The sequence below is a fragment of the Melanerpes formicivorus genome, unplaced genomic scaffold, assembly GCF_026170545.1.
Source record: "Melanerpes formicivorus ecotype bairdi unplaced genomic scaffold, bMelFor1.0.p_v2 SCAF_23, whole genome shotgun sequence".
NCBI lineage: Eukaryota > Metazoa > Chordata > Aves > Piciformes > Picidae > Melanerpes > Melanerpes formicivorus.
The window spans coordinates 9098482-9120203 of record NW_027142375.1 but is presented as its reverse complement, the minus strand read 5'-3'; the positions used below and the strand labels follow the sequence as shown (position 1 = coordinate 9120203).

Genomic DNA, 21722 nt, shown 5'->3' with positions numbered 1-21722 from the left:
ACTCAGTCACTTTTTAGGGTGAAAGTGTTCTGTAAGGAGATACCCTGCTATTACATGTGCTGTCTTGGCCTATATTTTCATTAAAAGGCTTTATATTTGCATACTGGATAACTGAAATCTTTGATCCTTCCAAGATAACCTCTTCTTTTAGCATATAACCATTTGACAGATACTTAGATCCATAGCCTTTGAGCAAGCTTGCTTACCACAATTTTTGGCTGATCCCATTACTTAATATCATGGAACTTAGAAATTTACTTGGTGCTGGAATGGATGTGGATGTGCATTCAACATGTGTTTATGCATTTCTCTCTGCTTCTAGAAGCTAGGTAATTTTATTTGACTATGCTATTAACATTTAAGTGAATTCTGAAAACCACAAAGTAATGCTTTTGTCATATTTTTCCTGTTTGCTGGCTTTTTCTTATTTTGGCTCTTTTTTCTTATAGTTCAGAAACTCTGACTGAGGCATACTGTAGAAAAAAAATATAGGAGGGTCCTTATAATTACACTGAAACCACCTCTCTAAATAATAATTAAAATGGAAGGATCAGCAAATACTGCAGTCAATATTTCTTATGCTTTGTGAGTGCCTGAGATGTTGCAATTCCAGCCGTAATAGAATTCAGGAAACTTGCATGCAGGATGCCAAAATAATTATTCATTTAAAAAAGGAACCCACAAATAATAGCCCTTAGGCTCTGAAAATGTCTTCAAAAGCCAAAAAGAAAAAAAAAAAAACCCAAGAAAAAAGAAGCAAAGCTGTTGGTGCTTCTAAATCTTTTCAGTCAGCAGCACCTACAATTATAACATTTGACATTACTAACTTGGCTGCGTCCGTGGAAGACCTTGGCCCTTTAAACTCTTTGACATGTGCTTAAATTTAACACTATGTGCAAATCCTTGGGAAATAACCATACTTTACAGTGGTGAGGGTTTTGTATTGCTGTAGTACCATTTGCCCCTTAAAGAATATAATTAAAAATATGCTTTGTATCTCCAGAAAATAAAGTAACTATAAAATAAAAATGATAAGGACTGTGCATATAAAAATAAAATAAAGAAAAGAAATATTTAAGAAGTATAAAAAGGAAACCTGTAAGGATAAAAGATCTAAAGGCTATAAAGGCAAAAATCCTATAAAAGGTGTACTTCAGAAGCTAATACAGATAAAGTCTGCAGAATTTAGTCATACCTTGGATGATAAGTCCAGAACAAAGCTAATGGTCAGACGACAGCAAGGAATTTGGGGGAAAATTCTTAGGTTTGGCCTTGGTAAGCTTGTGCTGACACTAGAATTGGTGTAATTAATTGTTATGAAGGTAAACCAAATTTTTAGTAGAAGTCATTAGCATAAATTCAGTTAACATGGAGGAAGAAAAATACCCAATAGCTGTACAGAAGTGCAGTGTAGCTTTCTGTGGCGATAGACATCAGCTGCTATTGTGTTACATTAAAACATGTGTGCAAAGAACAAGTAAAAATAATAGATAATAGAAGCTCCACATACCTGTTGGAGCAATCTTTTAAGTACTTTCTGATGTGTTCATCTCAGGGTGCATTTAACAGCATACTTAAACCTGGGCGATTCTAAGGTAGGACAACACAGGAACAATGCATTATTTGCAGGTTATGAAACTGAGAAGTTGTAGACAGACTTACATTCTTACAAAGAAAGAATGGGTCTCCATTTGGTGGCAGCCCCCCACTCTCATACCACTATTTCATTGTGTATCTTTCTTTCAAAATACAGACCCAGTGTAGCTGAATAAATATCAGTGCTTTTGTAGTGTTTTTTACTAGTTGAAGTGGTGGGCTTAGAGTCTTCTGCATTTTCTTTCAAAGTTTTTGCAGGGACAAAGAAGTAATTTCTTTGGTCTTTTACCAGCTTTTAGTTTTAGCTGATTCATCTGTGAAGTGGGTACAAGAAATTCTGACTATGCAATCAGAAATAGCTATGCTGATTTATACCAGCTGAAGATATGGGCCTTTCCGTTTATTAATGTTCTGAAAATACTTTGAGATTGCTGAATGAAAACACTGGAGGATTTTAGGGAAAGAACAAAGAATTTATGTTACTGAGCCATCTCAATCTGCAGTTTTAGAACTGTGTGGATTGTTTCTCTCAGTTACATAAATTACTGTCCTGGGCTGGTATTCCTGCTCATTTCCTTTTTAAATTACCAACACAGCAAAAGAACTGTAGCTATTAACATCAGCTTCATTTTCATTGGGGATTTCCAGGTCTGTGTGATGGTACACGCAAAGTAATTTCTGGGCTGGGTACTTCTCTGCAATCTCTTCTGGGAGAACAAATGTTTGGGAGCATCCTAACTATGTGCTTTAAACATATAAAAATAGAATGGAAGAATAAAAGGAACGGAGTCCCTTGGTAGAATCTCTTTAATGTTTTGCATCTGATGTTCAGATTGGTGGGGAGGGGAGGATCACATGCCTGATGTTTTCTCTAGGACTACACCCAACTGGAAGCCATCCCTTGGCTTCTCTGCAAACAGCAGCATACCCAAATGGAACATATTAATTCTTTGGGGAAATCTCTTTAGCGGTACAAAAAGGAATCTTTTCAACTTCCCAGACATATGCTCTGTTCCCAGTACCATCAAGCTTAAGAGACTATCTGCACTAATGTGGGCTGAAGGACACAGTTTTATTGTAACTGGATGGTTTAGCATGGATAAATAATTCCTGTGATCCGGCTGCTCAAGCTTCCAGGTTTTGACATGTTCATTAATGTAAATGTGAGAGGAGAGAAAGAAGCAGTCAGCCAGGCAAGATGCCACTGTAAGTCTGATATCATTATTAGGTGAATACAGTGTACCAAATATTTGCAGTTCTATATAATTCAGGATCAGAGAAAATAAATATCTCTTTTATGTGTTTTATTTTCTTTGGAGAAGGGAGTAGAGGAGAGGGTGAGTCATAGCGGAAGAATAAAATTCACTTCTCTTCTGATGAAAAATGCTCATTTTGTTGAGAAGGATCCAAGTTCTATTTGCTGATAACCCCTGCAGCCCAGCTGGCTTCAAGCAAGAAGCTGAAGGCCTGCCAGTCCCCAGTCCATACCTGTCTGGTAACCTATGGACCAAAGCCAAGTCATAGCTCTTCCTCCAGCTGTGAGTAGCATAGTAACTGTTCCTACCTAGGCCTGGGTGCAGGCTGCCTCTGCACCCTTGCAAGGGATTTCTGATGAGTGGTTTTGACCCTTTGCACTGCAACAAATCCTTCCAGCTGCAGCCTGACTTCTGAGCATAGTGTTGGTCTGAGGTATTTGGGAAGGTTAACATGAGTATCTGTTAGTGTATGACCAATGCTCGTTACATGCTTTAAAACAAACAAAAAATACCCCAACCAAACCAACAAACCAAAACAAAACAACAAAAATAAAACACCGTATTTTCTGTTATGATCTGATTCAGAGGATTTTGTTCTTGGACAAGCGAAAAGGGAAGTGCTACAATTATGGAGCTACTGAGGAGGTAGCCAGTGTGTGATTTCTCTTTCTTGCACCTTGCTGTGCCTTCCAGAGCATAGATGAGATGGGAATGAAGCAAGATACAGGGTCTGATGATTCTTCCAAGAGTTAGTGAAGGGTCAGGACTGTCCCTGCTTGTCTGGCTGTCCTCACTGTTCTGAAGTGACTCCTAGTGGAGTCACCATCCCTGGAGGTGTTCAAGAGGAGATTGGATGTGACACTTGGTGCCATGGTCTAGTCATGAGGTCTGTGGTGACAGGTTGGACTCCATGATCCTCAAAGTCTCTTCCAACTTTAGTGATACTGTGATACTGTGAAGTTGAAGCCTGTTTACAGGGGAGAAGTGAGCTTCCAAGTTGCTTTGGGTTAATAAAAGGGATTGAATCCAGTTATTTGTGTAGGCTTTCTTTACAGCTTACAACATCAAAACGTTTTTCTACAGTTACTCAGGAGTAATGAAGTCACTGAAGCCTGAGAGGTGGCCAATGCCACAAGACTTTATTTATATCCTGATTAAATTTAGTCCATATTTAAATATGTATGTATATGATTTCTTACAGCACTTCATAAGAGTATAGAGTATAGTATCTATTGCTTCTGTGAAGGAATTTACTGTGTGTTTTGCACCTCAAAGAAGTTGCTGCCAAGGCAAGATAAAGGTTAGAGAGGTCCTACCTACATAAAAGTTGAAACAAAGTCCTGTGATTCCCAAACATTAATCTGCTCTTCCCTGAGCAAAGATCTCATAGTACTCATTCAAAAGGGGAGCAATCTTTAGTGCTTCTTCATTAATGTGGAGGAAGACTGGATTAGAAATTCAGGAACTAGATGTGCATGGTCTTTCTGAAAGACCAAATAGTAGTCTTGGATGCTATAACAAGGATCACTGACATCATGAGATGTTTTAGAGACGAGTCAAGCTTGCTATCCTAGTAAACAGATTACATTTTCCATAATGTCTTTTAAAAGAATAGTCTTTAGAGTTCCTGTTCAGTATTAAATCAAGAATAATGTAAGATGGGTGAGGTCTGACATTCCAAGTCCCTCAAAATTATGGAATATGAAAGAGAAATGAACAGCACAGGTCTTGTGAGTACATAGATTAACTCTTCTGGTACATAGTAGGCAGAGTAGCAGCAGCAAAGTTCTGTCATAATTTGTGAGTTCAGAAAAGTTCTGTCATAAACTTGTGAGTGTCTGTCATAAATTTTGAGCATTATAGCAAAAGTAGGATGCTATTCATCTGATGAAATTCAATAGACATTGTGTACATTTTAAAAAGAAATAACTTTCAGAAAAACCCTCTTGGGTCTTATTTTAGTTATGGGAATTCAGGTGATACTGAAAGGAGTAACAGAACTGTGAATTCTGAATGCTGCCTCCAGCTATTATCCTTACAGCCTTCTCATGCCTTTAGCTGAGATGCCTATATATCATTTCTGTAGAGATTTATGAATATGCTGCTATTTCTCAGTCACTACTATTAAAGATGGTGTTAATAGCTATTCCTGGTGTTTTGTGTTGAAATATCTTGCTTTCACTATTTAATAACTTTACTAATGTTAGCCAGTGTGGCTGGCAGTTTGCATGGCAGACATATTTATTGACAAAAATTTTGAAGGAACTGTGGCTAAACAATTTTTTGCTGCTTCTGAGAATGAGATTAAGGGTCAAATGCATTGTTTTCTCCAAGTTATAAAAAAGTGTGCTGACATCTTTATGCTTTTGAGCAAGGTCTTGAAATGTGGTAGAAGTGTGGTAGATTTTCCCAGAGTTCCAAACTGTGAGTCTCTCAAAAATCTCATTTTGTGTTAGTCTGGTTAGGTTTGTTCGTGCTCAGCAACTTGAGTTTCCAGAGCTTCTGTCTGCACTGAACACCCTCAATCCTCTGACTCCTGAACACTGTCTGTGCTGTACTCCAGGGTGCTGCCACTTTATTAGACATGAAGAAATAAAAAACAGAGCCTGACTTGAATTTGAGAAAATATGAATGGAGAGGAGGAGGGCAAAAGCTCAAATGGCTGCAAATAGGGAGGGTTCTCCATAGGATCCCTCCTTCTTTCAATGTATAATATATATGGTGCTATGGGGACAGATCCTGACTGCGTATCAGTCACAGATCTCATCATTAATCAAGATCCATGCCACGTCTGTTGGAGACATGGGGAAGTTTGGGAAATATGTGTTACTTCAGACAATGAGCATTTAATTAGAGTATCAGAAGGTATGTACATAAGAAAGATAAAATGTGGTTGTGTAGGAGATCTTGATTCCTGATATGTTCCCTACCTTTGTGGAGATTATCCTGTAGTATCTAATGTAATTATTCATATATGTGTGTGTGTGTTACATAGTTATACATCATGGAAAAGGACCCAGAAGAATAATCTGACCTTCTGCCTCAGGGCCATGTCAACTTGAACCTATAGCAAGCCTGGTAGTATTTGTTTTACATATTATAAAAAACTTAAAGAGTTAGAGACTCTTCAATTTTTCTTAAGCTTTTTATTTCAATTATTATCCATCCTTACTATGAAAAAGCTTCTTTCCCATGTCTGAACTACAGCTTTCCTGCTGCGACTACTTCATGTCCTGTCCACAGCAGCAATGCAGAAGAGGTTATTTCTTTCCTCCTGTATCAACCACTTATCACTTACCTATTCATGGATTTTTATCATGTTTACTCTCCTGTTATATGAATCAAATAATTATAATTCTATAATTTTATTCATTTAGATCACATCAAACAGAATCTTTACTTTTGTTGTGTTCTCTCAAGTTGCTCTAGGTCCTGCTCAGTACCGGTATCCATACTTCATTAGAGGCCTACTAATGACATATTAAAAAAGAAATACTTCACACATTGTATCACTTCTTCTGCAGACAGTCATGGTGCAGTTTCACTGAAATCACCACAAAAATGCAGTTGTCTCTATCCCTCCTTTCTTCTTTACTAATGTAAAACAATATTCATTGAAATGCAGTATGTCCTGGCAAAGACCTTTTACTTGGAGTTCTCCATTTTGCTATCAAGCAACAGGACCACTTTCCCAATATTAAAACTAAGTTTGAGGAAATCAAAACAAAATAAAATTCATGAAACACACATCAAAAACTAACCTAAAGAGTTGTTAAAACCTAAAGAGTTGTTAAAATGTTATCAGTATCAGGTTTTCTGATAGGGAAAAACTTATTCTTACAACAAAACCGTGATCTCTTTGGCCTAAGTTGATTAAATAATAAATAAATAAATAAATATTGAACTAGGACATGCAGTATTACATATGCACAAAATTGATCTTAACCTTTGACAAGTGTAAACCAACTGGGATTTGCTTGACTTAATGTATTTGGAATAAAGCATTCATTTGTGTGTTTGCCTTTTAATGTTAATGATGACCCTCTCAATTAGGGCAGACATCACAGGCTCAGCATTTGTCATTCTAGTGTAAAAGCCATCCTCACACCTTCCCTTCAGAAAGTCAGCCCAAAAGAATGCATCTGCAAGTGCAGAGTGCTAGGTTTTATCTTCCCCTTCAACACATCCTTTATACTTGGGTTTTGGAGGAGACTGAAAACAAAGCAACAAAATATCCCCATGAAATTTTGTCAAGGAAGGGGTTAAAAAGTGTAATCTTTGTGACTGTGAAAGGCTGAATTATCTTCCTGACACCAGCAGGGGTTGCTGTCACTAGTTTGTGGTTGTCACATTCCTGTTATGCCTGACCTTGGAAAGGCTTAACAACATAGTCTGGAGTTGATTAAGGGAATTTTGTGTTTTCCCTTTGCTAGAGTGACCCCCCACCTCGACAAACATTTGAAAATGTTAAGAAGAAAAAAAAAGGGGAAAAAAAAAAAGAGTTTGGAAAGCAAACATTTTCCCAAAAGAAATTTATAGTTCAAATTTACACCAAGTTCGCACTAACTGGAGCAGTCCAGGCTTTGAGTACTCTCTGTAAACCATTAGTCACTTCCCTGGAAGAGGCAGCTTTTTATAGGCAGCAGGATAAAACAGGCACAGATGTGTGTGTAATATTAGAGGTTTTCACATGTACCTGCATTATTGTTTTTTCTCAAGTGTAGAATAGAAAAGAAAAATTGAGAAGATTGACTATAGAAAGGCATTAATTGAAGCCTGGACTTTGGTTTTGGACAGCTACCATGAAGATTGGTTTAATGGAAAGAAAATACTGTCTTGTGGATTTTTGAGATTGTGGCAATTTATATAATGAAGAAAGAAGTTATTCTGTTTTTTAACAGTTTTGTGTTGTTTATTCTACAGGACTGTGATTATGCCAGCTGCCCGTGAATTTGATCCAGAGATTGTCTTGGTGTCAGCCGGATTTGATGCTGTGGAAGGCCATGACCCTCCGCTGGGCGGGTACAAAGTCACAGCTAAATGTAGGTATCATCATAAGGTGCATGTTTCTGAGTTGATGTTTTTTCTAGTTAAGAATCTTTCTCTAAGTCCAGGTTATGAGCTCATTTATATTTTGTGAGATCAGACTTGTGTCACTGAGGGCTGGGACTATGCATCAGCTAACACTCATAGATGCCCATGCAGCTTCAGATCTCATCCAGCTTTGGAACAGGGTGGAAATGAAAATGTTAGAGTTTCTGGCTCACTTCTTTGTGTTCCTCTTAGCATTTCTGTCTTGGCTTTTTAAAGTATTACTTTTCTGGCATTCAAGTAACATTTTAGAGGTTTCATGTTTTCAATAGACTCCTTTTTCCAAATGTTGGAGTAAGTTATTTCTCTTCAAGTACATATTGGAGATTTTAGACTTCAGAGGCCTAGGTCCAATCTCATCTTGCTCTTTTATTATTGCAATATTTTCAGCTTGATGGCATTAATCCTGAATTACATCAGTGTTTATCAAGGCCAAAGTTTTCTAAAAGACTGTTCTGTTGGGTCTCAAGGTTTGAATGTCCATTTCAGTCCTCCAAACTGTATGTTCATATCAGAGATTTAAAACTTTCTGCAAGACAGGCCTCTCTAAGGTGTCTCATATGTGGCACCCCAAAGTCACTTGCTCTTATGGGATATTGTGGCCAAACTCATTCTGAGCCTGGGATGCTAAATGAGGCTGGATAATGTAGTAATGCTCTGTAAGATGCTTTGGCAAGCATGATGTTCTGGTATAGCAGAACAACCTAACTAGAGATGGCAATAAGATTCCTATTTTCCTGTCAGGTTGGACAGAATTTGAGTCTTGACAGCAAAGAAAAACTGTTTGATATTGAAATCAATGTTAATTTTCCCTAATTAATTAATGAACTCTTCATAACTTTTTTGAGAAACAGAACTTTTAGTACTTGTTTAATGTGGGGCTGCACATCTACAAGTTGAACATGTGTCTGTAAGAAAAATCAAAAAAAGGTGGCTTACAGTAGGTGGCTCTTGTTTAAATTAAGAGAAAGGCCAAGATAGATGCAGATAAAGATCATGCATCTGAGGGATGAATAAAACCTTTTGTACAGAGCCAAAGGAATTTATTATTTCCCCAAAACAAAATTCTCCACATTCCACTATACCATTTTAGAACATAGCATACTATATGTGGTATGTAGAAAAATGAAGTCTACTAAAAAAAAAGAAACCCAAAAATCGACTCCAAACACTCATTAAAACACAAAAATCTGTAATAATTAGACAACATTCTCAAACCAAAAATACACAAAGTAAAGTTAAATCTATAAATATTCTTTCTATATAAATCTTTAGCACTTTTTGTACACTTAAAACATTGAACTTTCTGATTTCTAAGACCCAATACAAGCTTCACACATACACACTCGGAAGAACTTGATGCCAAAGGAGAGAAGATAGATCCTTAGATACTAACCTTGCTGTTAAAAAGAGTTAGGGAGACACCAGATGCTTGATAAAGAATTATTTATGTCTTTTCTCAGAGTACAGTCAAAGGGAAAAAAAGATTGTATCAACCAATCAGCTTTCCCAAGTCATAAAGTAAAATCCATGGGATGTAGATAACAAATTGGACTAATTACAGCCTTAGCCTAATGATATGCCAGACAACTACAGGCAGAAATAATTGATCTAGGTCCATATTATAACCTGCTTTAACCCAGTATTTTAGAAGGTTTTTTTTTGCTATATTGATATACAATCTGATTTACTTGGGAAGTTGCCATTTCTGACTAGTAAACAAACACATCAGCAGCAAAATAGCCATAAATATAGTTTTGCAGCTGATTTTAAATGCTTGGATCAGATGTGCATGGTGCAGATGTGCATATGGTGACCTTTTGCTTCAGCTCCTCTAGAATGACAGGGTAGAAGGCGGCCAACTAAGGTCAGTGGTGATAGCAGAGCTAGGGTGTCTCACTTGTCTAGTTTATTTCCAGTCCCATTAAGCACCAAAATCACTAGTGGTGATGCAAGGCCCTCTTATGCAGAGTAACTATTGCTGTCATTGGAATGTCTTTGTTTAGATGAGGGACTATAAAGGTAGTTTAATTTTACTTTAAAGTGTAGTCAGATAAGAGCAAAACACACCTCAATTCCTGACTACCCTACCTAATATTTCCTTTTTATTGCTAGAAATGTGTTTTTTCTCAATACAGTAACATGTATCAACATGACATATTATGTATTATAAAAACATAGTTGTATTAAATACACTTTTTTAATATAGTAGTAAACATTGTATTGACTTTAAAGCATAAGAAAAATAATGGGGGAAGAAATAAGTGGGATAAAGAAGTTTTATGTTTAGAATAGTAAGGAGATGCTAAAGAGTGTGCATGAATCTACTCTTCCATCTTATCCTGCTGATGCTTAAGTGGCACTACTGAAGATGGAGCTGTTATGTTCTGTAGTGAATTTTTACAGCTTCTGCTAAAATGTTTTGTGTTCTTAAACCATTTGAATTCTGTGCAGTGAAAATGTATAAAAAAAGAGGTGCTAGATATGATCATAAATTTGCAAGTTGTTAGACCTTGCAAGAGCCCTGTTTTTAACTTTAGCTCTGCTGCCTGAAGTTCTCCCTGTAACATTATCCTGAGGTGAAGTACTTTCTCTTAGTTTTATGGAGAGGCTCTTAAGAATAATGCTTGCATTAAAGTCACTGAGATCACTTTACTGATCAAGTAAATATTGTACATAATTGCTCATTAAATGGTGACCATTCCATAAAAAGAATAAAGTAAATAGAGAAGTGTCAAGTAAGAATGAAGATATTTTTTTTAGGGCAGTTACCTTCCTGAAGCACTGTTGTTTGTTAATGACTATGATGATTTACTAGAGTTTTCCTGTTGTTTTACTCTCGTTCCAAAGATGCTATTTGATACCAGAGTGTAAAATCAGATCAGCAATTAACAGTAGGAAAAGATACCACTGCAGGCATTTAAAGAGTAAATGTCAGTTTGTCAGTTTGGATGCTTTTCTACTATCACATTTGTGATGCAGTGTTAATCCAGTGCTACAACATAACTGACTGTAATTAAGCTGGTTTGTGACTTTTAACATTTTTTGTTTGAGAAAATTTCATTAGCTCCCTTAACTTATCAGAAGATTGATGATACTGTGATACACTCAGTTGCCACACCTACCTTCTTGCCTGAATTTTCCTGAGCTCAGGGATTTGATTTTGGTTAACACTATTAGGTTATCTGTCTGGTACTAGATGTGATGGTTTTCGAGCATGATATCTTGAGTTTTTCACCCAAAGCTAAAAGCATTGAAGTGGGTTGGAGCAATGATCATTCATAGTTTTTTTTCATGGGGGATTCTCGTCATCCATATTGAATATATGCCTTTTGTTCTTTTCATTTGTTGGAAACTACAAGGTACACTGTGACTGGAAGCACGAAAACAAAGCATCAAGATTTTTCTTCCAGTCATCCACTTGCAAAAGCAAATCTGGGCTTTCTCCAGAGTGGTTTCTTGGATACTAATGAAATGGTTTTATTCTATTGACCCAGTACAAAAGGCATCAAAATAGACAACAAGTTCACTGATGACCTACCCTCAGACATGAGTATTCTTGTAGGATTTATTGGGCCAGAAGGAGAGCATTTTTATTTCTTTTTCCTCCTAGCCCACAGCAGTGGTTGCCATAGCATCTCCTATGGCTCAGCCTCCAGGTCAGATTGAGTTGCATTTACTCCTTCATTTGTACTCCTTAAATTTGCTCTTGCACTGCCAATATCAGTGAGTTATTTACCAGTAACTGCAGGATCTGGTACACTGTTGAGATTTACACTACATTTACTTTTCTGAATGTGAAATGCAGGAAAATCCAGAAGCTTTAATCTGTGAGGAATAGTAGTGTGTTGGCTCCTGTGGAAACTGAGCAGAAATTGGAATATATAAAATATAAAATTAGCATCCTCTCTAGCACATAGCAGAAAAAAAATGTGAATGGACAGTTCTAATCTTGGGTGGAGGAATTTGCTTTTGCATGCTGTCAAGTAAACATTTGTCAATGGCTTGGGCTATGGATGTGAAGCAAGTGAAAGTGAACAAGTCACCTCATTTACTGTGGGCAGGGAAATCCTCACCTTCAGACTTTGGGGCACTCATGTCTGACTGAATACTTACTCAAAACACATTTGAAGGATTCAGAAACCTTAGCACTTTTATTTTGTCCAGTGTTTTCAAGGACTGTCTGGTTAATTGTTTTAGCCTTCTAGAAAGGATCTGCCTAAGGAGAAAATGAGAGCAATTAGAAATATTTATAAATAAGTGCTGATTTGACCTGCTCTTTCACTTAGCCTTTTTTTCTGTAAATCAGCCAGGAGACATTTCCATTTTCCACTCCTGCTCCTGCCCCACAAACAGATCTGTCTGCTGGCTAGTTAACTAACTCGTACAAGTGAAAAAACACCTGTATACTGAGTTCCAGATATACAAGGCTGATCCATCTGCAGAATGCATCAGGTGCCAGTTCCTTGATTTAGGGCAGTTTCTGGGGACAGGGCAGAGGATGGATTACAATGGAAAAAAGGAGGACCTACAGAACCAGTAAGAATTATTTTCCCTTTTCAGCCATCTTTCCTTATCTCTTCACCTAACTCTTGTTATTTTCTTTCTTTCATGATACAGTAGTGACATTGCCTAATGACAATAACTGATGTAAGGGGTGCAAAAAGGGTAAAACTGGTAGCATCTTCTCTCAGTTTTGTAATTTAGACCTATGAAATCTCTTTCCTTACTGAAATCAAAAGGCTGTCATTTACTAGAAGAAAGAAGCAAAAAGTGGGTTGTTCTTGGGTTTTGTTTTTGTTTGTTTGGGTGTGTTGTTTTTTTTCTGAGGCAGTACTAAACTTGTCATATTAGAATCTAAATACAGACAAATGAAATGTAAATTTTTTAGGGCCATTTTGAAACTAATGGAGCTTGACACAGTGCAGTGCTCACCAGCTTGCATGTGCCTTTCACAGGACTGGGTCCTGAGAGAAGATTGTTGAAAGACATCTCCAAATGTGGATTTCTCCATAACGAAGTGTCTGATCTTTTATAGCATCGTTGCATTGGGAATTAGGCTTGTCTTTGGGAATTTGTAAAGCCTTTAGTAGAGAAGCATGATTTATGCCTTAGAATTTAACTATTCTCTGTAATAAATAGAAATGTGCCACAAGTATTTACTTGGTTGCGCCATGGGAAAATTTTTAACATATTGTTCACAGCTTCAGAATGCTATAAAAGAAGACAAGTAATTTGCAGACGGGACTAGCCTTTGTGATTCCTAACCAATATATTTGATTAATATCTTTCAAAAGAGGCAACAGCCAAAATGTTTACATCTCATTAGGAAGAGAAGAAGGCAGCACACACAATTTTGATTATGAGCTTGGATGCTTCATTTCTTTGGGCTTCACATCCCCACTACTTAAGGCAGACTGTAACTTTAAGATGTTATCTCTCGCTTGTGCAAATAAACAGCCAGTTATGCTTTTTATGGTGGGTAGTTCTCAGACCAACAGGGGATTAGAAGATATTAGCTGGAGTTTGTGGTTCCCTGCTGAACTATCATGGGGTCCACGGATTCCTGTCCTGAATATTTTACAGAGCAAACACCTCTTATCTAGGGTGATATTCTCACACTGGCCTCTTGGCCATGGACTTCAAAAGCTGATCACAGGGAGGGCTAGAGAGGCAATAACCCTTAATATAACAGTCTCTCCTGATAGGGACAGACAAGGTAAAGGTAAGGCGTCTCTGAAGTTTGCTCTTGTGTGTTTAGCCCCATGGGGTGATAAGGGGCCATCTGTTTTTTTGGTCTGCAAACTCATCTTTTTCACACTATCCCAGTATCAAGTACACTTCAAGTCTGACTGGTATCAGCACCAGCAATTCTTCACTGATCTGAAGAACTTTTCATAGCATTTTTAGCTTTGATCCCAGACAATTTTCTTAGTTGCTGTTGTGTCGTTTGTTGGTTGTTTTTTTTACCCAAGCAAACACAGAAAATAAAACTTCAAAAACCAATTTGAAAGGACTATTGGCTCAAAGAAAAGAAATTATTAAAATAGGATATGTAACAGGTATGTTAATTACTTGTGGGTAAAGGGAAAGGAGTCCTTAGCCATGTGATTAAACTCAAAACATCAGTCCATGCCAGTAGTTTCAAAAAGTCACTGTTGTGCAGTACCGCACAGGATACTTGCACTTTCATTAGTTGTTCAGAGTGTCAGTGCTACCAAGTCTAGAAGTCAAAACCCGCTGCTGCAGACCTCAAAAATACTGTAAGAGCTATTATAATGCTCCACAATATTGTTGTGGAGCTCCCAGAACACAATTCCTTCATAATTTAAGGTTTTCCCTGCAACAATTTCTTTATAGAACAAGATTCCATTGCAGTCTCCTGATTATAATAGCTTTAATGCAAACACTTAATACCATGAAATCTGCAATAAAATGATGCAAGCTGCAAACACTGGCACATCTTTAAAAAAAACAATGCTTTTTTTGCTTTTTTAAAAGTAGTTTAATTACCTTTGTTTGTTGTTTTGAGGGGTTGTAGTGGTGGGTTATTTTAAGGAAATTGTTCTTGTTTATACCAACTAATTGCCATAAAATTACTGGAAATGCAAGAATGTAAGCCCTAATCCCACAAGCTTTTACTCACTTTGGGCAGTCATGTTGCCTGAGACCACTCCATCAACCTGATTTGAGATTTACCAAAATAAGCAATGTTTGCAGGCACAGCTCTTGCATTGTAAGTGTTAATATGGTACGGAAATACAGGCAAAAAACTCTTCAAAAGCATAATCACGTGAGAAAACTGTTGTTGAAATACTTCCCAATGTTTTATAGAATTAGCTTGGACACCAAAAGAAGCCATTCTGCTGTAAAGCAAATTTCTTTGAAATGCATTTAGAAGTAATTAATTTACTTCAGATTTCTTCCTTTCTCCCCACTGTTACGATTCATGCACACTGAAATCACAGAATTAGAGGATCAAGGAATGGATCTTGGAAGTTCTTCTTCTTCTTCTTTGGAAGGAGAAATTAAAACTAATTATGTAACCAAACCAACAAAATATTGCTAGTTAAAAAGTGAGTCAATTCTTACTGCCTGGGTTCTGTTTGTGATAGTAAAAGTCATAATAAATTGAATGTTTGATTCCTTTGAGCCATAACCTTACCCATTTTCTTTAGCTTCACGGTGACCAAAATCTTCCTGGTATCTGGCATTTCATCTATTTATCTGTGGTTTGGTTGTGATTGCTGGTTTCTAAATTTATTTTATTTTTCTTTTCACTTACTTAGAATGGACTAGCAACCCCTGACAGCAAAGCAGGACAAAACTGTTCCATGTAATAGTGGAATGACTCCTGCGATAAAATGTCTGGGGTTTAAACCGGACAGCTTCAAAATGAGTTTCCTTGCGTGATCATTTAGCATCAGATATGAATTCAGTGATGTATGATTCAGTATGATCACTCCTGTATATGGCCACACAATTCATGTTTTCATTTATGATTGCAATTTAGGCATAGTGTGTCTGCCACTGGGCACTTGTTTCCTTTAAACACCGTTAAGGGTTTGCACAGAATAACTTACTGTTTCTGTGCGAAGCGTTTTTACGCTGCCAAAAGCAACAACCAATTTGAAATTTTGGTTCCTATGTGTATAGAAAGATGGCTTTTAAATTCTGTGCTTTCACAGCTCTGTTGTATTTTGAGTATTTTCTTCTGAATTTTATTAATTAGGTGCTATTTTAAAATGGAAAAATGAACAAGAATGTATTTTTTCTCATAGAAAAAAAGGCATTGAGTGGTAACAAAAAGATTCCAGTGGTTATTCTTTCTATCTGTTTTTATTTCTATGGAAATAGTCAGCATCTCTATTCTCAGATATGACTGTGGCAAAGAAATCTTTTAGTTCAGTTGAAAGTTGTCATGCCTTCCAAGTACAGGAAGCATTTTAATTTTATGGTTCCTACATTCAAGGAAATTTTCCTAAATCAGAGGAACAGCTTTGTAGTAAAATCATGTCTGAATAGGACTGCTTAGTCTACTAAAGAATTTTACCACGAATTTCAAGAAGCTTTGTGCAGTCAGCCTTAAAACAATTGCATATTTATGCTCAGTGTTTCCAAGCAGCTGAGCACACGAGAAAAAAAGATGATAAAGTGGAACCTAGGAGTGCTGAAACTTCAGAAGCCACAACAAACAGGTTAAAACGTAACTTAGCATTCACCCTCACATTTGAGTAAGCAAGCTTCTTAAACCTTCATCAAACCCTGGGAAAAACAGTAAGGCAAATCAATTGATCAGGTGATGAGATGTTACCTCAAAACCTGTAATTTAATTAAAAAATATGCTACATCAAAGGAGTTATTTTAAAAAAAAATTGTGATGTTTGTATGACTTTGTGACCAAAACTTTGTTTTTCTACTGGTGTCAACTGCATCAAGCACAGCTTTGTAGAATGTACATGAAGACAGTGCCTATGTTCCAAACCGTGTAGTCTTTTGAGTTTGACCCTGTTTTTTGTGTATGTGCATTCCCACACACTGCACACACCTCTGGGAATTTCCCAGCATGCCTTTGGAGGAAAAACATTGAGGTCACAAAAGCTGAAGAGAATTTGTAAGGCAAGATCTTTCAGGGCTATAGAAGAAAAGTAGACGATCTGAAATGGTTGCAGCCACCAGGAGCTTCAGTCCTTCCACTTCCTTGAGCTTCATCAGGGCTTTTTTTCTGTATCACACTACAAATTTTAACATTATCTAAAGAGGTACTGGGTTTTATCATGTTTCAAGTTACTGATAGGGAATAGAAAAGATTACTTTAAAAACACTTAAGGGGGCCTGTGCAGTTTTAATAGCTGGAAAAAAATAGTGAAAGAAATCACCAAACAGAATGTATTTGTCTTTGAACTTGAGGCATCATGTGGACATAAAGCTGCTGAATTATCTGATTAGTTATGTGATTCTAGACTCCCGGCAGCACTTAAAGAAGATAAGTTTTTATGTAGTGCTTTCAATAAGGAATGGGAAATTGAATCAGCCTTATCAAATCTAGCACTTTATCATGAGTACAGTAAAGTTGGGAAATGGAGAAAGAGAGGAGAGAGGAGAGGGAGAGGGAGAGAGGAGAGGGAGAGAGGAGAATGAGAGGGAGAGAGGAGAGGCAGGGGGAGAGGGAGAGAAGAGAGGGAGAGAGGAGAGGGAGAAGGAGAGAGGAGAGAGAGAGGGAGAGATGAGAGGGAGAGGGGGAGAGGAGAGGGAGAGATGAGAGGGAGAGGGGGAGAGGAGAGGGAGAGAGGAGAGGAGAGGGAGAGAGGAGAGGGAGAGAGGAGAGGGAGAGGGAGAGGGAGAGGGAGAGGGAGAGGGAGAGGGAGAGGGAGAGGGAGAGGGAGAGGGAGAGGGAGAGGGAGTGAGGAGGGGAGGGGAGGGGAGGGGAGGGAGAGGGAGGAGAGGAGAGGAGAGGAGAGGAGAGGAGAGGAGAGGAGAGGAGAGGAGAGGAGAGGAGAGGAGAGGAGAGGAGAGGAGAGGAGAGGAGAGGAGAGGAGAGGAGAGGAGAGGGGAGGGGAGGGGAGGGGAGGGGAGGGGAGGGGAGGGGAGGGGAGGGGAGGGGAGGGGAGAGGAGAGGAGAGGAGAGGAGAGGAGAGGAGAGGAGAGGAGAGGAGAGGAGAGGAGAGGAGAGGAGAGGAGAGGAGAGGAGAGGAGAGGAGAGGAGAGGAGAGGAGAGGAGAGGAGAGGAGAGGAGAGGAGAGGAGAGGAGAGGAGAGGAGAGGAGAGGAGAGGAGAGGAGAGGAGAGGAGAGGAGAGGAGAGGAGAGGAGAGGAGAGGAGAGGAGAGGAGAGGAGAGGAGAGGAGAGGAGAGGAGAGGAGAGGAGAGGAGAGGAGAGGAGAGGAGAGGAGAGGAGAGGAGAGGAGAGGAGAGGAGAGGAGAGGAGAGGAGAGGAGAGGAGAGGAGAGGAGAGGAGAGGAGAGGAGAGGAGAGGAGAGGAGAGGAGAGGAGAGGAGAGGAGAGGAGAGGAGAGGAGGAAAAAAAGAAAAAGAAAAAAAAAAGACATTTTAGAACATAAATGTCTTCCATTTAGATCAAACAAGATTTCCATATTTTGCAGTCTGCATTTCATGGTGAAAAAAGAAAGAAGAGCTAAGAAAGATACTGTCAATTTTCATTTTCTTTGCAAAACTTTCAGAAAGACTTATAGGTGATTGGAGTGATTTTGTATTATTTCAAATATACAAAGAACACTTTATAATGGATTTTAATGGAAGTTATAATCCTATAACAATGGTTATGTTATAACCACTTTATTCATATACCATCTCTATCACATTGTACTCTGATCATGAGACCTCATTGCACTTCAATGCAGTATTTTTAAGAGAGAAAGTGGAAAATATCTTATATTCCAAGGTTGAACATATACTTCAGGCAGAAACTCAGAGGATATATTTAATTGAGAAATTAGTCAGCACTGTCTAGATATATTTCATCTGAAAGACAATAGCAGTCTTTTGGCTTTGGCTGACTACTGACAGAATATCACAAACCAGATGTCAAACATTATGTCTTGAATAACCTGTTTTTCCCTTCAAAATCTGCCCATCCTTCTTGTCATGGTGACTCAACTACCCAATTTAGTCCATTGGATAAGACTGACATTGCTTGGTACCTGATTTTAGTTTGGTTTTTTAATTAAACTTCTGGTGAAAGACAGTGCATCTGGAAAATTTATTGCTTTGCTCTGAATGTTTCCTTAACTTCTAAGAAAACTGATGCATCGTTAGTGGACTCTATTTCAGAAGAGCACAAAAATAGCAACACAGTCAAAAAAGTTCAGAAAAAAAGGCTTCTCACTACCACAGACAAATTCCCAGGTCTATTTTTTTATACTATGAGATCACTGTGTTACTGAACTGTACCTTCTCTGTTAGTCTCAGATCAATGGCTTTTACCACTTACTACCTTTGGGAGATTGATCTGTGCAGATTTTACTCTTGGAGCATGTCTCTAGGGGTTTGATTTTCATTTGCTTCAATTTATCTCTCTAAAAGAAGCAATCCTTCCACTCTTTTAAATGTCTCCTTTGTGAAGCGATATAGATATATATGGTGGCAGTGTTTGGAGATATGTCAACTGCTAATCTGATAGAAAGGGCTTGAGAGCAGCAAATTAATTCATGATGAAGGAGGTCGTTTTCCTGTGTTGCAGCCTGGAAAATCGCAGGTGTGTGGATGGCAAGGCTGGATGTCAGACATCCAAAGTGGAGCCATTCTTTTGCAGCTTAACTTCTAAAACACCTGGACAAATGGTCAAATTCCCTCCTTTTTTGTCTGGGATATCTAAATGCCACCCTGGAAAACGCATACCACTTGCCACGTTTTTATCATGTTATTAGCAGAGAAGTGCCGGTATGTTCAAGGGAAAAGGAGAGTGGAATAAAGATGAGCTACATGCTGAGCTGAGCTGAAAAGATCTGATGGATGCGTTTTAGCCAACAATGCAAAACTCAAAGTAGATTGATAGAGCAAAAAAATATTCTGAGTCAGAAGTGGTGTGAGGTATGATTATTAGAAGTAATGGAATAAATTTGGCATAGAAATCCTCTGTCTTCATGTAATTATTTTCGAAGTTTATGAATCTGGAAATATTCTACAAGGTATTCATAGATGAATAGACTTTAAAGGTAAAATTATTAGCAGTATGACCTGCTAATATGACATCCTCCATGTTACAAGTGGAATAATTATAATTTCTGTGTAATTCCCATTATTTTTGTATAAAAATACCCCTTCTAGCTTGATATATTGATAAATATATTTGATGCCATTGTTATATTACAAATATTTCCTGTGTAATTTCATCATAGCTATAGAATGAATATACTAATATTATATGACTCTATTAGCATTAAACAAAACATTTTGAAAGTAGAGCTCTGTAACCAACAAAATCTTTAGCAAGAGTATTTATTTTTTAGGTAGTAACAAAGGCATTATCCATTTAATATAAATTTATTGATCTTCACCTTGGAAGCTTCTCACTGAGCATGCTGTGTTCACAATGCCGAAGCATGACCTTGGTAGATGAAAGCAAATTTTACCTCCTTTGCGGTAAATAGTTTTTCAGAGCCATAGATGAGCTTCCCTTCTCTAAGCTTGTCTTTCTAACTCTGTCTGTCTGTCTAAACTTTATAGACCTTAATAAGTCCAAATTTGCCCATGACAATGTACATAGACAGGTCTTTAATTACAGAGACCTTCATCCTTTCTGAAAGTTGGTGCAATAGATCTTCCTGGAGAGATTCCTCTCTCCTCAGTGAATAGAAACTAACCTAGAGGAGTAGCAGAGGCAAGGCAGCTAACTTTTCATTCATTTAAGAAAGGTAAAGAGAGGATCTTGGTAACTGTTAAAATAAAGAGTTTTTTTCCTATGCACCAGTATTCATTTAAAGATGTAGAAAGATCATGGATTAAATGTGAAGTTAAATTAACTAATAATCAAGTTTTCTGCTAACACAGACTGAGTTAAACTAATAGTTAAATAAAAAGAAAACCAAAACAAAACCAAAAACAAACCCACCCACACAACAAACCAAAAAACCCCTACAGAACCTTCTATGATTGCTTCAGTCAAAATTTTACACAAGTTCTTGTGGATTTTAAGAAAGGTATTGTGGAACTCAGTGGTGTCTTTGCAGTAAGTTTATGCTAAACTTCACTGGGAAAAACGGTTTTAACATCAATCCAGTTGTCAGCATGGGTGATAGGAGATTCTGTTGGTTCTGTTATGTTGCACTAAGCCATGAATGAGGTGGAATGTACAAGAACTTTCTCCTTGGATTCATCTGCCACTCTTTCACTGTTAAGAATAAGCAGTATTTTAGCAAGGCTGCAGGGAAGATACATATGGCTATGAGATGGTGAAGGTAAGGGAAAAGATACAGTGACTGAGGAGGTCCCCAGTAAACTCCCAGTGCCTAGCTGTTAAGTTTTCTATAATGCCTTTGAAGGCAAACTCCCTTGTCAGCCCCTACTTCTCCAACTCCCTCAGCTATCATAAATGCCCTGCATGTATCCTTCTACACATAGACACTGGTACTGTATAGGTAGACACTGGTACTGTTAGACATACTTATTTGGGTAGGCAATTAAGAATTATGGGGTATTATAATTCACCATGAGGGTGGTGAGACACTGGAACAGGTTGTCCAGGAAGGTACTAGAAGCCCCATCCCTGGAGTTTTTTAAGGCAAGGCTGCATGTGGCTCTAAGCAACCTGATCTAGTGTGAGGTGTCCCTGTCCATGGCAGGGGGGTTGGAACTAGATGATCCTTGAGGTCCCTTTGAACCCTAACAATTCTATGATTCTATGATTAAAATGTTCTGCTTCAAACATCTGGACACTTTCAGGACGTTGCTACATTCAATATGTTTTGAAGGTAGGCTGCAATTAAAATTGATCTTAGCAGCACATGGTGTTGGTATCTTTAGATGACACCAGTATGTGCTAACATTTTCCAGGCAATGAAAGACCTTAAGGAGGAGAAACACTATAAAGCCTGCTGCGGTGTTTTTGTTGTTGCTTCAACAATTTAGTGCTTAAGCTGAAAGGGAGAGAGAATAACAAGAAAGAGCTAGCCACAGAACAAACAAATATGGCTTTGGCTTGTATTCATTACAACACATTGGACAAAAATGAACAACAGCAGCTATCAGCCTTTATGCACTTCCTTGGAAAATGCCAGTGTTGTGTAACTTGACCAAAAGGACCATGTGTACCACTGTGCGTGC

The 21722-nt window shown here is 38.0% G+C and overlaps 1 protein-coding gene across 1 annotated transcript in view; it reads left to right on the top strand.

Moving 5' to 3' along the window:
• HDAC9 (histone deacetylase 9) overlaps nucleotides 1-21722 on the top strand; it is a 546793-nt gene that overhangs the window by 477908 nt on the left and 47163 nt on the right. Inside the window, exon 23 of the mRNA XM_068152479.1 lies at nucleotides 7776-7894. Within this exon, the coding sequence (XP_068008580.1) occupies nucleotides 7776-7894 (119 nt within the window). The remainder of the gene's footprint in view (nucleotides 1-7775; nucleotides 7895-21722) is intronic.